The sequence below is a fragment of the Pyrenophora tritici-repentis genome, chromosome 5 (genome assembly GCF_003171515.1).
Source record: "Pyrenophora tritici-repentis strain M4 chromosome 5, whole genome shotgun sequence".
In the NCBI taxonomy this organism is placed as follows: Eukaryota; Fungi; Ascomycota; class Dothideomycetes; order Pleosporales; family Pleosporaceae; genus Pyrenophora; species Pyrenophora tritici-repentis.
This window is the reverse complement of record NC_089394.1, coordinates 2575753-2591182: the sequence shown is the minus strand read 5'-3', so window position 1 is coordinate 2591182 and position 15430 is coordinate 2575753. Positions and strand designations below refer to the sequence as shown.

At 50.0% G+C, this 15430-nt stretch overlaps 5 protein-coding genes across 5 annotated transcripts; 1 reads left to right on the top strand and 4 right to left on the bottom strand.

Moving 5' to 3' along the window:
* Positions 1-311: 311 nt before the first annotated feature.
* On the bottom strand, positions 312-2780 carry PtrM4_109760 (XPG-I multi-domain protein; the record flags this gene model as incomplete). The annotated part of the gene is made up of 3 exons (XM_066107858.1): positions 312-2509; positions 2555-2715; positions 2767-2780. 3 exons carry the CDS (start codon positions 2778-2780, stop codon positions 312-314), a joined length of 2373 nt encoding a protein of 790 aa, XP_065962307.1.
* A 425-nt stretch (positions 2781-3205) lies between these two features.
* PtrM4_109750 (uncharacterized protein) lies at positions 3206-6072 on the bottom strand (the record flags this gene model as incomplete). Its single annotated transcript, XM_066107857.1, has 3 exons — positions 3206-3439; positions 3488-5796; positions 5847-6072. The coding sequence occupies 3 exons, from the start codon at positions 6070-6072 to the stop codon at positions 3206-3208; spliced, it is 2769 nt and encodes a 922-aa protein (XP_065962306.1).
* An 826-nt stretch (positions 6073-6898) lies between these two features.
* PtrM4_109740 (penicillin binding protein) lies at positions 6899-8232 on the bottom strand (the record flags this gene model as incomplete). Its single annotated transcript, XM_001935794.2, has 3 exons — positions 6899-7317; positions 7369-7794; positions 7845-8232. The coding sequence occupies 3 exons, from the start codon at positions 8230-8232 to the stop codon at positions 6899-6901; spliced, it is 1233 nt and encodes a 410-aa protein (XP_001935829.1).
* Positions 8233-8669: 437 nt separating this feature from the next.
* Positions 8670-10158, bottom strand: PtrM4_109730 (uncharacterized protein; the record flags this gene model as incomplete). The annotated part of the gene is made up of 3 exons (XM_066107856.1): positions 8670-9480; positions 9531-9618; positions 9690-10158. 3 exons carry the CDS (start codon positions 10156-10158, stop codon positions 8670-8672), a joined length of 1368 nt encoding a protein of 455 aa, XP_065962305.1.
* A 1384-nt stretch (positions 10159-11542) lies between these two features.
* PtrM4_109720 (uncharacterized protein) lies at positions 11543-14705 on the top strand (the record flags this gene model as incomplete). Its single annotated transcript, XM_066107855.1, has 2 exons — positions 11543-14513; positions 14578-14705. The coding sequence occupies 2 exons, from the start codon at positions 11543-11545 to the stop codon at positions 14703-14705; spliced, it is 3099 nt and encodes a 1032-aa protein (XP_065962304.1).
* Positions 14706-15430: the final 725 nt, after the last annotated feature.

The window sequence follows — 15430 nt, the reverse complement described above, 5'->3', positions numbered from 1 at the left end:
TTTGAGTTGACGAGTTCCAGCTGGGAATGAAGTATAGTTATTTTATCCTCAGAAGTATGGGCTGTGGGCATACAGTGAGATGGCTCACTGTTAACACCACAATGCTGCAGATGTTCACAACGCCCACACATGGTTGTAGCGATATACGTGATCCAATTCACACGGTAGTGTTTTTGAAGGGCCTTTACAAAGCAGCAAGATATATGGGTATCTCGAGCGGTGTTGAGACCATAGCCGGACCGAAGATATAGTGTGCGTATACAAAGATGCAAGTAGGTTGACCCCTAGAATGGAGAACTTCTAATGGCTTATTAATCATCCGTCAGATCGATACACTCACTGCCTACCGGCACTTTATATGGAGATGCTCTTCGTTTGGATGTCCCAGTAGCGACCGGTGAGGGTTGTGGCTTGTTTGTTTCCTGAGTAGTAACGGCGGAAGATGTCTCAAAGCGTTGAAGCCGAGCAGCACGCATCTCAGACAAAGTAGGTTGGTTGGAAGATGGAACGTTTGCGTTTGTGTTATCGCCATTTGCCTTAGTTGGTTTGCGAGGTAACGTTGCAGACGTCGTAGGGTCTTGGGTAGAAGGCGGGGCAAAGTACCAGGCAGGTACCTCGACAGGGTTTAGACTGATAGAATTGGCATGCGTGCCTCTTGGACGACCAACAGATCTCTGTGTTGAATTTCTGCTTACTTGGCGGATGGACGGTTGTGGGCTGGTGGGTGTAGAGGGAACGTTGGTCTCATCAAGCGACCAGGCGGGCACTGAATAGCCTTCTACATTTCTGCCTTCTTCCCTCATCGCGAAGATGTCACCGTAGCCACCTCTATTAGCTGGCGGTATTGGGCCTCTGACCTGATCTTGCATACTGAGGCGTAAAGCTAGCTGTAGTTCTTCGTCTTCCTCGTCTCTCCTATCAACATACGCATCATCGAACAAGATTGAATGGTCTCTGTCAGTAGTTGGTTCCGAGAATGACAGTTCAACAATATGCGACATTTTTGAAGCATCCAGCGATGATTTTGTCGGACGAGTAGTTGGGGGTAGACCAAGATCTTCCTCATCTTCAGATTCAGAAAGCTCAATCATGCTGAGAAGTTTTTTTGTAGCTTTGGACATAGGAGTGTTTTGAGACGTGGATGGCGTAGCGGACCGTTGTGAAAGCGACACAGACATACCTGACCGTTCTGACGGAAGCATAGGCGTTGTGGAGATCCGCGAACGAGCGCTTGATGACACACGAGGACCCTCGTTGGCTAAGTGCCGCAGCTTGGTTGAGTTTGTTGCCGCGGCACCTTCTTCATTATGATCTACCTGTCGCTTGCGCTTTGGCGCCTGCGTTGGCACCGGGGTAGAAGGCTCGAATACATCCCGCGGGAGAACTTTGCGAAGCCAGTACTCTGGTATCTCGCATTCTACGCGGTATTCAGGATCAAACAAAACCTCGTAGTCTCCGTTCCAGTAGCCAAGGTGATCGTCTTCAAAATCAGTTCTTGACAGATCGGAAACACCGAAAGGTGAGAAAGTCAGTTTACGCTCGAAAATACGCGTTGGCGTCGGCTCGTCCTTCGTGACTCTTCGCTTAGTAAGTCGAATGTCGTGTACAATTTCCTTTGGCTGTGAAGGGTCTCGTGCTACAAGGTATCGCATAAGAAGGACCGGGGCGACCCAGTTCATGTATAGTCTGCCCCAGATATCGAAGCGCTTGCTCGTAACCTCCAGTAATTCGAGCTCTTGTATGGGACGGATATAGTCGAGCTTCAACCTTGATCGGTTCAGCAAATCCAGATCGGTGTTGACTTTGGGATGGTTGTATTTGTGCAAGATTTTGTAGTCGGGATATGTTGGGGGAACCGGGATACTACGCCCCCGATAGCTGGTTTGGAGGAACGTAGCCAGCTCTATCCCCCAGAGACTGCAGTCTCTTTGGTTGCGACACGCACAAAGGCTTCTTCCAAGGTCATGTTTTACCGCCTGCATGGCCATGGAAGGACCACAACCAGGTAGGCCTTTGGTATCATAGTCGCCGCCAACGAGCATGGCAAAAAGCACCATTCCTTCTCGGTCCAGGCCGTGTAGCTCCCGCAACTCATTTGTTCGTATTACACGAGCGTACTTGCCACTCTTTTTTGTATTCTCCTTTGATCGATCCTTATTGCTATCCTCTTTCGCAACGCGCCAATCATTCAACAAGAAGGTGCAACCAAACATGAGCGCATCAGAGTCTTGAGACCAGACTGCATCGACTATGCCTAGAATCTGCAGACGAGCGCACTCAGCCTCAGCTTCTCCCGGTGCCTCATGATACGGTACACCAAGACAGTTAAGCACGCTCTGTAGAAGCCGCCGCTCTTCGTAGTCGATTTTACCTTGCCCTCGTTTACCCCTCTTCCAGGGGCGGCCAGGGCCATCGAAGACGAAGATGAGTTGAATGTTCAGTGTAAGAAAATGGCAAATGCGATAGAACATGGCTTTCTCGATGCCTTGAAATGCGTGTTGATTGGACGCTGCTCCTGTCAGTAAAGGACAACAATACCTGCAATCCTACCTACTCTGACGTATTGTATACACCTGCTGCTGCGTAAGGTTGTTGAAGCGCCAATCAGCTTCGTCGACGGCGATTCTAAGTGGCTTGCCATGAGAGCGGTGGTGTGCTTCGGCCAGTTCTGCAAGTAGAACACATTCTTCGTACTTCTTGATCGTGTCCCACAATCTAACGCAATGTCAACAATGCAAAAGGACGCAGTACAAACTGGAAGCGTACGCTGGGATGCCCATTATTCAGTGTGGGGGATGAGAACGCTCAGGCTCGCAGACCGTTGCACGCGTCTTAGTAGAGCATTCGCGACTGGATACGGGGATCGCGCACAGCTCAAAAAGCAGAAACAATCGTGTTAGGAATCCCTAACTTTCAGATAGTGAAATGTCTATAGTATTGATTGAACACTCCAGGCGCGATAGGTTGACGTAGCTGGCAGTAGCAGTAAATCTGAGACAATCTTGGCGTTCCTTTCCACAATCTGACAGAACGCGTGAGCACGTGATGCAATCTGTGCGTTCCAAGCTCATCTGACGCCTTCCGTATCTCGGCATCAGGTCATCACCAACACCACCTTTACACATTTTCCTACTTCACGTCACTGTAAAATACGCGCTTCATTGTGCATCATTTGAGTCGGGAGCGAAAAATCCATCTTGACTCGCTATAGTTCACAATCCACCTCAAATGCCCCGTCCAAACCATTCAAACCATCCAAGCCGTGCCAAAGCTCATTTTCGAGGAAGGCGCTCATATCAGTAACCCTATCCAGTGCGCTTTTGCGCCGCTGCTTTAATGCGTCCCCAAGAATCTTCGCCGCCGAAAGAGCCATGTCAGACTTCCTACCCAGATACCATAACGCCTTAATACAATTGTCGGCTCGACCAAACACGTCCTCCTGGTCCAGGTTAGACGGTAATAACGTGTCTGACTCCAAAAGAAGTACCCCTGCCTTGGCAAAGGCACGAATCAAAACTGCAGTCCATGGCTCTGTCAAAATCGCACCTTCGTTGACTGCAAAATGGAACTCTGGAGACTGCGGAAACGAAGCATCTGATCGAGGGCATGCGCAACTGGCAAGGTCAGATAGCAGTTGACAATTTGCCTCCCGAAACTTCGCAATGAAGCCGCTTGAATTCCGCTGCTCTGTCGCTTCCTCAATTCCAAGTTCGGACTCATCTACAACCTCCATTAAGTCCGCTAGGAGGAGAGTTGCGAGGTGCCAATGGCCAGTAACGCAAACATACCACGATTGGACCCGTGGGGGCAGTCGATCGTGGTTTTTAATGCAATCACGGATAAAGGGCGCGTACAGTGTGTTCCAATGGTTGTACACATCCAAGGCTGCACTTACGGACTCCTCCACCTTTGTACCTCGCGTGTTCCGTGTCAAGAGCGTTTGAATGCGGCAGACTTTTCGGAATAGCAAAACTTTAACTGGAGCTGCGTCACAGAGCAGTGTTGCAGCCTGGTCGAATGAGCATGGCCATCTGGTCGGTGCATTGTCCAGCTGTTGCTGTTGGCGAGCAAACAGGTAATCATCCCAGAGCCCGTCATCTGTCGAAGCGGGCGTCGTTGCCAGATCGTTCGTAGCTTCCATCTGCATACTTTCGTTGAGTACAAGGTCACTATCCTCATCAGACACCACTAGTGGTCGCTTGTGCATTGCTGCAGACAGCGTGTCAAACATGACGCCAAGCCAGAACAACAAGTCTACCGTTGCGCGATCCGCGTCTTCAAGACGTAAAGCCGACGAACGACGTTGCTGTGTAGAATGCACCAAGCCAGGCTTGCTGCGTCGCGTTCCTCCTGAGATGGCCATGCGGGATCGTAGCGAGTGAATGAGTCGAAGCCCCGATTCGAGATGTACAGGCGGGCCATCTGCTTCAATTGCGAGATTCAATCGCGACATCAAGTCGGTGCATTCGTCCATGTCCTGGTCAGGTGCATTGGTGAGCGGGTCGTTGGGGGTCTCAAAGCCGATGCTTTCGTCGGGGTCAACCACTGCACTTGTCGACGTCAAGTCGGCAACATCCTGAGGCCCATCAGACAGGTCAACCGGTCTCTGCGTCAATGCGAATATGATTTGTGCCAGTACCACCCGAAACGACTCTACTTCACCAGCCTTCTGTAGTGCGTTGCGCGCCTCGTGCCATGCCGAAATCTGAAGCGTACGATCGAAGCCAACACCAGCCGGCGCACAGTCTTCGTCTTGAGCATCAAAAACACTAGCACCGCGATCGGCTGAAGTGCTATGGAAAGGGTACCTCGTCCTACTTCTCGGGCTGGATTGGGCCCACTGTGAAGCGAAGGAGAACACGGCTAGGTCCAAGGCTCTAGATGCTGTTTGGTTCTCAGTGGGAGTGAGCTTACGCCCCCTAATTGCCGATGCAAGCCTGTCTAGCCGAACGACGCGGTGATAGATACGATTCCAGTCAGGCCTGGCGTTGGTAGCCAGCTGAGTATCGGACTTTGCACTATATGGGCACGTTCTCTCCGTCACCCAACAGGCAAGCGCGTTCTCGAAACTGTCGTGGTATATTCTCAGCAAACTCTCAGTCAGGTACGCATTGTTGCTCGCTGAAAGAAGGTCGCTGGCATACGATATCACTGGGTAAGGGGGCGCACCGTTTGAGATCGACGTTGAGGAGCTGCTGCGACGGCGCTTCCGATCGATACGTGCGACCGATCCTTGTGTACTAGAAGGTGCTCGATTTCCTTGGCTGGGGGTACCTTGATTCGCCGACCAGTTATCACGTTCAGGCCTATCGTCGCTAACATCCGACAAGGTGCTCAACGATGAGCCCGTGGCAGAGTCGCGTTCTATCAGGGTCCAGTTTTCTTCTGGGAGCGTGCTTGCATGTTCAGCTTCGTATGTTGTTTCGGCATGACCAAACACCGGAGTTGGCTCATGGAAGAATGCGATTGTTGGATCGGTAGTAAACATGGAGCCACCACATGGAAAGTCTCCGAACGTGACGCCCAGCTCAGCTGGCGTGACGCTGGCAAGAGAGTCATCAACGTTTGGAAAACGATTATCTGATGCCTTTGAGCTCGTGGCGGATTGGCAGGAACCTTTCCGTTTTTGTGTTCCACTCTTGGAATCGCTTCGCGTTCGGCGACGTTTGGCTGGTGGCGCCGTACTTAATTGTGGTTGTGAGGCTTGCAGAACGCGCTGTGACCGCAGCCATTCAAATGTACATGTCTTCTTGGTCTTCTCACAATTAGAACAGGAGGCCAGCGGCCCATAGACGTCTAGATGGTCAGCCTGCAACGTACCTACCCACAAGAAAGGGGCGGCTCACCACTGTAGTGGAAGACCGTAGGATTTGCTCCGGACTTGCTTGTTTCTAGTAAAGTATCTTCTAATATAGCCGCGTCGCAAGCCCTCTTGCCTTTTCGACACTGATCACAGCATCGGTTCTGTTTTCGGCTGGTCTTAGAGGGCTTTGCAGTCGGTATCGCCGCTGAAGAAGGCGATGTCCACGCATAATCAAGGAAAGACTTAGGTTGCACGTCAACAAAATTCATGGCTGCTGCCCGGGTTGTCCGGCGAAAAGAGGGAAAAGTACGAGAAGAATGACGGATGGAAAGAGACAAGTGTCTTGCTAATATGCACACCCCGCGTCGTCCGCTAGGTTCCATGTCCTAACTCGGAAATGCGGGGAAGCCTAACGCGTGGCAGAGCACGACGATCAGCACAAGCTTGAGTCTGCTCATCACTACGACATTGGATGATCCGATGCTGCATAACGGGTCCTCGCTATTTTGATCCACTTTGTTCCGAATAGTTCTGCTGTCATTTCATCCACAACAGCTGTGTCGTTTGATCGTTACTATTCATCAACACTCCACTGGGGAATTCCGCGAGGCCTGGTCGCTATTTTCTTGGGCTTATAGCTACCAGATTCTTATTGGCTCAAATCTCCTCGATCTGTATCCCGAAACCTTCGATGGCTATTCACAGAAAGCGACAGCCGGATCGGCCCAGCAAGCCGCGTCCGCCTATCTGCATCTCACCGCTACCATTGATAATGCTGGATTATTTCTTGGGAAACGCGCTTGAAAAGACCGACATGGAGAAAGAGCTATGCCTATTCAACGGATCTCACATTTCGAGTCATAACCCCAGAGTCATATCCCTGTATGTAGCGGTTAACCGTTGGAAAAAGCCGGGGCAGATCACGAATTGGGCTTAGAACTCTCCTTGAAAATGGCTTGGTCATGATGTGTATTTCCAATGATAAGGGTGTGCACAGCAAAGGGGTGACCCAGGCACGACACCCATGGCTGTGTCTAGCCGGACAGATACAACGGACCGACTCCAATAAGCAAAGTCATCCCATATGACGCCCGCTCAAGACCCCAGTGCCTTGTAGATCTGCGTCTCAATGTCGAACCATAGTCCCAGCACTTTGGGGTCGCCAAACGGAAGAATCTGACTGCATACGATTCCGCCGACTCCCTTCTCTCGGTCGCACCACCACCAGCAATTTGGAAGCCCGGCCCAGAACCCTGTGCTCTTTGATCGGCCCGTAGAACCTCCATTGGACAGCATAAATGTCAAACCCCATCCTTGAGCCGGTCTGCCTTCTACAGGGTAGATCTCAGGGAGGGTATATGTCAAATCTGGCTTCGCTGCTGGAATGCCTTGTCGACCAAAATCGGGAAACTGTGGGATTTGATTGGTGAACATGAGGTCGACTGTCTCTTTCTTGAGCAGTTGGGCACCAGTTTTGGGCGACTTGCCATCGTTGAGCAGTACTCCGATGATCTCTGGTTTGTGTTAGTCAGAAAGTTTCGGCAACGCCGATGCTTACAACGTACGTGCATAGTCTGAAGGGGTTGCAAAGGCACCTCCGCCTCCACTGTTCAGAACATCCTTGATCTCACTACCTTCTGCAACCAACGGCTTGCGAAGGAGATGATCCCGTCCGATCACCGAGCCGCTTGCCGTCCGCTGGTTCATGTACGCCAAGCGCTTCTTCATGTCTTCGTTCGGAAACAATGAGATATTCTTCAAACCCAAAGGCTCAAAAATGTACTTGTGAAAGTAGTCGTTCAACGACATGCCTGTGACACGTTCGAGAGCAAGACCAGCGAAGTCGATGCCAACACCATACTCCCAGCCTTCTCCTGGCTGGAAGACGAGCGGCTGACATATCTCTTTGATGTGCCCCGAGAACTCATCGAAGCCAATGGGATGTGAGTAATTACGGAGATCTTCGTTGAAGAAAGAATAACCGAAGCCAGCTATGCCACCAGATTAGCATATCGCATCTCAACTTCACCAGGTAGCGCACCAGTATGCGTCAACAGCATCCTCAACGTAATCTTCTTATTCTTTTCCACTAAGCTGCCATCCTTTTGCAGCACCTTCACGTCCTTCAGCTCCGGCACAAGCCTCTCTGTCTCGTCTCCATCGTCAAGGTGCAGTTTCCCCTGCTCCACAAGCTGCATGCATGCCAGACCTGCAATCATCTTGGTGCAAGAGGCGATCCAGAATACACTGTCCAACGTCATATCTTCGTGGCTGAGCACTCCGCGTTTTCCAGCGGCATGCGCAAAGAGCTCCGTGCCATCTTTGGAAATAACTACAACACTGGTTCCCGGGATGGAGGTCGTTGGATCGGCGCAGGCCGCTTCGACGGTCCTTTTAAGGTTCTCGGTTACCTGGGCGGTTAAAGCCATGATTTTAAGATTACTGTTGACACAATGTATGTAGATATGAAGAGTTTGGTGGATTGAACGTCATGCTGTCAAGGTACTCACAAGAGGAGTACTTGTACCTTTTTTAGCCCCTCCACACTACCTACCAGGCCCCCAGTGCGGAGAGACCGGAGTCTTGATGATTTGATGATCGGCGTCCCTTTGGTGCGGACGTGACAGCAGTAGCCGATCGTACCCCGCACGGACGGTCAGCCACGAACAGTAAAGATCGGTTAACTTTCTTGGAGAAGTAAACTCCGTGAAGCTGGTGAGCTAATGACACTACCCCGAGTCGACTATCAGCACATGACAGGATTAAACTCTGTAACACATGACGTCACGGCTAGCGACGTAAAAATATACTTTCTCTACTGTGTTGGTCTGTACGTACCTAGGTACCTATAGCAAGCACAAGTGTTCTACAGATAATCGTCCTCATCAAAGTCATTGAAAACCCAATTCTCATCCATCATGATCCGCTCCTCTTCTGACTCGGCTGCAGCGAACGCATTCTTTTTCAGTATGCGATTCTGTTCCTTGATCTCGTCGTACTGCTTCAGAGGTACCCATCCCTCAGACCCAACGCCGATAGCATCTCTGGCCGCTTTGAGCTGCTCATCTGCCTCGATCTGCGCGGTTTTCAAGCGCAAACACTCCGCCATCTCTTCTTCAGAGAAGGAAATCGGACAGGGCTGCCTTATTTCGTCGTTAGTGCTCGAGTTGGAGGCGGTGAAGGAGTCCCACTGTTTCACTAGCTGGACCAGGTCTGCTTTGAGACTGACACTATTGCCTTCCCATGGAGAGCTTGCGTGATCAAAAATCTTGCGCCTTATTACGCTGAAGTCGTCGCTCAGGGCTTGATAGTGCAGCGGGTTATACTCTTCCGTCCCGGCAGCATAGAAGTAATGAAGTTGACGACGACGTAGGAGCTCCACTTGCTCATACTGCTCTCTTTCGCTTAGCTCGCTGATATTGGGCGGTAGTTCCGGGGGTACGAGTGACTCTGAGACACTATCTCCATAGTCCTGCAGACTGTTGGGGATACCGCATTGCAGAAAGAGAGGTAGTATGGTGCAGTGTTGCCAATCTATCAGCCAGGTGACGTCAAGGCTGTCCGAGACAAACACATTGTTGGGGTTAAGATCAGGGTGTCTTAGCGTTGGACGTGCAAGATCCCCGTTGCCGCCCGGTGTGAGACGAGGGACGATTTGTAGGTATTTGTGCAGATTTCTAGATGTTCTGAGGGAGACTTTTTCTCGTAGTTATATATCTCTCGATACAGAAGTTGGAGGGGATGGATTGGTTTGCCGAATTTCATCAGGTAGGCAATCTCCTTTTCAGCGCCAGCTGCCAGCACAGCCGTTGAATCTGCATCTTCCAGATAGTTAGCAGTTGTTTCATGAGAATTTTAGATTACAGATATTAGAGTTGATACATACATGGTCCACGGCCAACCTGAAGGCTGAGTCGTTTGCCATACCAAAGGTGGAGCCTCGTATCAGGACCGACACAAAAGCCCTCAAGACTAGCGTTATCCGCAACTGGAATGTTCATTCTTTGAACATCCGCGTCCAAGTCCTTTGCATAGTACAGACTGCCATTTCCTGGAAATTGAAGAGTGAAGAGCTGGGACTCTAACTGCACAAGTTTGGTAACGACTGTTTTTCTGGCTTTCTTTGAAAGGTCAACCCAGATGTCTCCTAAATTCACTCCACGAACTAATTCCATGAAGATGTATTCAGTACCAGCAAGATTCTGCGATATAGTCGAGTAGCCGTAGACCTCTGGGACAGGTATGTTGTTGATACGGAGGAAGTCCAGCGTTGCGACTTCGCTGGCGATGACGAGATGCCTTGGTTCGGTCATTGGATAAGGGATCCGTCCAACAAGCTGGAAGCCATCACGCATAGTGATAAGAAAAGTGCGGTTGAATAATCCCTCTTCTAGCTTCTCGAATTGAGCTACATCTTGCAAAGTTCGGTTGACAGACGCTGCAGCAAGGCGCTTCAATTCCGGCACATTGAAATGACGTCTTCTCTCTGAATGCCTTAATTCGTTATTCCATCTACATACATAGTTATTAACTACCAAGCTCGAAAAGATGCGAATGTACTAACAGCCATCGCGCCGATATGTACTCAAGAAGATCAGAACCATGCTCCGGTGAGTGGGCTGCTGGCGCATACGTCGACACCACTCCAAAACCTGCTCTTTTAGGGTATGCGATCACTCGCGGTAACAAGCGAGCAGTATTAGACGGAGCACCAAATAACGATCTCGAGAGCGCCATAAGTCTTGCCATGGGGTAGCGGAGAAAGATCGCAGTACTAGCATAGGTAAGGTTTTGTTGCGCCACAAGGAAAGTAGCATGGTTGTCCAAAAGAGGGCTAGACGCTCATGGAGCCAAACTGAAACATTAGAGTTGCGACTCACTCCTCTAGATTACATGCCTTTAAAAAGAAAATGGTTACATTTCTCCATTAGTACGAATGCCCAACCTCGCACCTAGGCGGCTACATGCACTGCGGTCATGCGACTAAAGCCGGCACTACGCGGCTCTTCGTCACCACGACGGTGCTCATTTACTCGCACACTTGTATCAAAGAGCGAAATAGGCGGCAACTACGCATTGAACTACTTCGAGCCCAACACCTAGCGATGTGCGTACATATTCGAGCCCGGAAATGGTATCCAAATCGAAAGCACTATTTGAAGACCTCCCGAGGTGGTTCAACACCTGCATATCCAGGGTCCGCTCTCATAATTCGGTACATACTCAGCCGTTCGCATATCGGTGCGTTGTCTTCTGTCTCGGTTTGTTGGTCGCTTACGTGGCAGTGCTTTGATTGCGCCTAAGTATGAACGTCCGTGTCTTCTTAAATTCACAATGCAGCCTGCATACTTCACACATATTTTTCGTGGAATGTAGCACATCTGCTGCTCCTTCACGGGGTACGTATCGACGAGGCTGTAAAGAAATGTGTAGAGAGAGAACTCCTGGTCATTCTTCTTTGACATAATCATTCTACTTAATATCATCACTTCACGGTCTCGATCTTCAGGCAATATTCTGTTGCAGAAAAAACTGCATACATCATATTATTGCGCTGCTATTGCTGTTGACAGCAAAGTGCACACAGAATATCTACAAGCCCTGCACTGTCCACGACACACTGCATCACTTACCGAGATAACATTCCAGAATCATATGTCTTACTATCAACATCATCACTTACACGGAGATACTACTCCTGGACATCAGAACTTCGCACGTCATTGCCCCATCGACGATATGAGCGACTACAACTACATCCTTAACCTGTTACGCGCTCAAAAGGATATGTCTGAAAGACTAGCTGTTCTTGAAGAAGTTTTGCGAGATACTGAACGCAATATTGGCATGCTGGAAAAGAAGAATGAGCTCTTGAGAGAGATTAGAGGTGGCTTGGGGAATCATGACGAGGTGGAAAAATATGGGGACGACGCCGTTGAGCGTAATGTTTGGATAGGCAAAGAGACTGAACATCCTATCAAGATCATTCTAACACAAAACCCGTATGTTGAGTGTGAAGAAAGGAGACTCAGGGGGGAAACATGGGGCTGTAGGGTGGACGACGGCCACTATTCTTCTGCTACCTCAGTACCCTTCTATGAGCATCAAAGGCGAACTCCGACTATGAAAAGCGACAGTGAAACCGCAGGAGTAGCTGACAAGCCTTTTGAGCGAAGTAATGCACCGTCGCCAGATGAACATCACCATCGAGAACGGCGTTGGGAAGCGGCAAGAGAGCAAGAAAGAGGTAGCCTACGACAAATCCAGACCGAGATGACAGTTCTTGACCTGATTGCACGAATTGAGAGACTAGAAGATTCGAGTATGTCAGAACGGGGAAACGGCAATAATAATATCCGACTAAGAGGTGGTAAGGGAGTGTACGACAAGGACAGGGGATTTTTCTGCGACTCTGGCGGCTATATCAAGTGGAGCGAAGTTGACGCGAAAAGAGCTGCGGAGGCTCAAGTCCAAGCCAGTAAGGAAAACCCCAAGGTGATCATTGCCGAGGACGGACATCGTACCGCCATTCTTGCCTCGTCACGCCGTCCATGTCATCAGGTCAGATCTCAAGCTGGCGACGTGAAACCGCTGACCCCACAGGCCAGAAGCGGAGCAGGTGAGGATATTCATCAAGCTATTCAGAGACAGACGTCAGTGAATCTCGGACTTGAAAATGAGTCCAATAGTATATATGGGCGCTTAGGACAAGAGTCCATGTTATCTTTTCTCACTGCTCCTCGGCCTGGAGATGATTATACAGATGCTTCCATAGCGCTGGCTACTGTATTGCGGACGAGGAACTACTTTCTGGAGCGTGAACTACAGGACTTCAAGGAGATGAACGATAGTTTGGTTCAAGGCAGGAATTGGCAGATGAGTATGCAGGATGAGTTGGAGAAGAGGCTTGAGGCTGTGAAAATTGATAGGGACGACATATTCGATGAGCTCAAGTCGTTGAGAAAGAGGTGGGAAACACTCGTGGAGGTTTTTGTAGAATCCGAGAATCAGAAAAGGGAGTGGAGGAGTTGCAATGAAGATACACGATTCCCTGAGGTGACGATGCGTGGAGGGGGCGAAGAGTCGGGATTGAATCTAACCCAGGAAGGAAATACGGAAGATATGGTTCCACCGGATTACCCCGAGTCCTTTCCCATCTCTTCTGAGTCATCGGACTACGCTAGCGAGTATGATGCTTCGTTCCAATCCCCCCCAGAAATCGCAACCACGAATTTCGACTTCTTCGCACGAGAGTCCACGATCATCTTTGGTGGCGATTCTCCACATATCTATCAGTTCCCGAGCAAGTTCACGTTGCCGCAGATTCGTGAACTTCTAGAGTCTGAAAATGTCAAAGAGAGGACTAGAGACGATGTGTACGTTTCGCGCGTACTGGAAATTTTGAAAATCCGCGAGGATATGGGCTTGAAGCTTCCAGGTAACCTGAATGAAGAGCGAGTTAGTATTGGGCTCCCTGACGTGCCAATTCGTGTTCATCGCGACAACAATCTAAACATCGGAGCATGGCAGACAGTAGATACGGATATAAAGGATTCGGAGAAATCAGTGCAGCGAATCGATATCAGCTCAAGCCTAGCGGTTGGAGCCAAAGAGACTTCACTCAAGACATCATCAAGCGATGAAGGAGACACATACCAGGATATCAGCGGCTTATTCAACTCACTGAACGAGCCATACACAGATCTTAATGAGCGAGAGATTGGATTTGCTAACTTTTGTGCATGTGCATCCTGTACAAAAGATGGACGGAAAACCTACTTCAACATTTGCGACATGCAGCCCTTATCGACAGTTCGCGTCCGCGGCGGCGGAGATGACCTCTATGAGAGCTACACCACTTCGTCGTATTCTTCGGGAAGCCCCCACTTATCTTCTCTTCTCTCCTCGTCACCTTCACCAGTTCCTGAGGCCCGTCTCACGGCGCCCTTTCGATACGGCAATCACACTTCCACCCACAACACCCTTGAAACTTCCAACAAGTATGAAAGTGCCATCACAAAAGGACCCCTGAGCACTCGTCTTGCCAAGCTCCTATTTCCGCCTAGTCTCGCTCAAGGACGCGAAGATAGCATCCGCCGCTTCAACTGGCGCCATGTCAAGCGCATGAATCCCCAGTTCAAGAACAAATGCTCACGAGGCTTCCGGTATAGAAAGAACCCGCTGTGTGAGGACTGGGTGAATCAGCTAGACAGACATCTCGAGTATTGTGACTACTGTCAAGCTATGCTTATCGAAGAGGAGCGTTTGATACAGAAAGAGGGTGAAGCGGAGAATTCCAGGCATGAGCATGACGCGCCTGTACCTAACATTGGAGTAACAAGGCCATGGGACAACGGTAGCTGGCCTAGTGATTTCTACGACGCCCTATCTCCAGCTGTACAAGTTCCCGATTCGCGGTTACGAGGCGACGCGGGTCACGAAGACGAGATGAAATGTGAGGGAAAGGACATAGAACACTGGAAGGCGGAGTGGCACGATCTTTCCGCTCAGGCTCGGGGCACGAAATGCATGTCCCGTGCGTATCGTAATTCGAGTTCTCGTTCCACGAAGACGCAAATCCAGCCCATGGAGCCTATTTCGAGAGACTTTGGATCACGATGGAAATTGAGGGAGGAGAGGGATGGTCTGGACGTCGGGGTTGATGATCCGCACAAGAGTTGTGTAGGAGTACTTGACCAAGGATGTTTAGGTGAGTCGACTCCATTTCCACGCGACTGCCACCATCATACCCTGAGTTCTGACAATTTCTTAAGGTCAAAAACATCGAACCCCACACTGTTGCTTTTACGGAGTCCGAGAGGAGGATCTGCAGGCGAGGGGAGGCAAGACGGGTCGCAGCGGTCACTTGTCTTACGCTTCCCTCCTAGGGTCTCGTCATTGAATCAAAGTAGTAGTCTTTCTGAACTTGTAGCTGAAGATTGGTTGGAAAACCCTCGCTTGGCGCCACTTCCAACATTGAGCGAAGAATCCCCGGTCCGTAAATCAACACCACATGTACACTGGCACTCCAATCTCTCGTTCTCAGATGAAACAACACATCACATGCCACATGTCTTACCACCTCCATCTCCATCTCTTCCCCGGTTGAGTCTGTGCAAGCGCTGCTCTCAAATTCGTGCTCTTCTGCTGGCGAAAATCATAAAACTCAAACAACGTATGCGCCTCCGAAAACAAGCTCTGAGAGTCTCAACCAAAACTCCAAAGAGTCGTTTATTTCGATCATCACTCCCTACACAAGCAGAGATACAGGCGATCAACATTGATACATCCCTTCCTTGCCCTTCTTTCCCCCTCGAAATTGATAAATCGCTACCCCCAACACCTCACGCATCCCTTCTAAGCTTCGAGAGCTGCAGGTTACCTCTCATACTGCGAGAAAGGTTCCCCGCAGATCCCCCAAGTCCCGACCTAGACCTCCCAAAAGATGAAAAAAGCAGCGGGACAAACCTTCTGGAGCGCGCCTGCGCCATGGCAAATGCCAAAGACGAAAAGCATGCAGAAATTGTGTGTAACGAAGGAACAGAATGGCGGGTCCCGACTGTAGCTGGTCCTGTGGATCTGGTTCGGGAGGCTCTTGTGTGGTTAATCTGGGATGAAGAGGAGCGT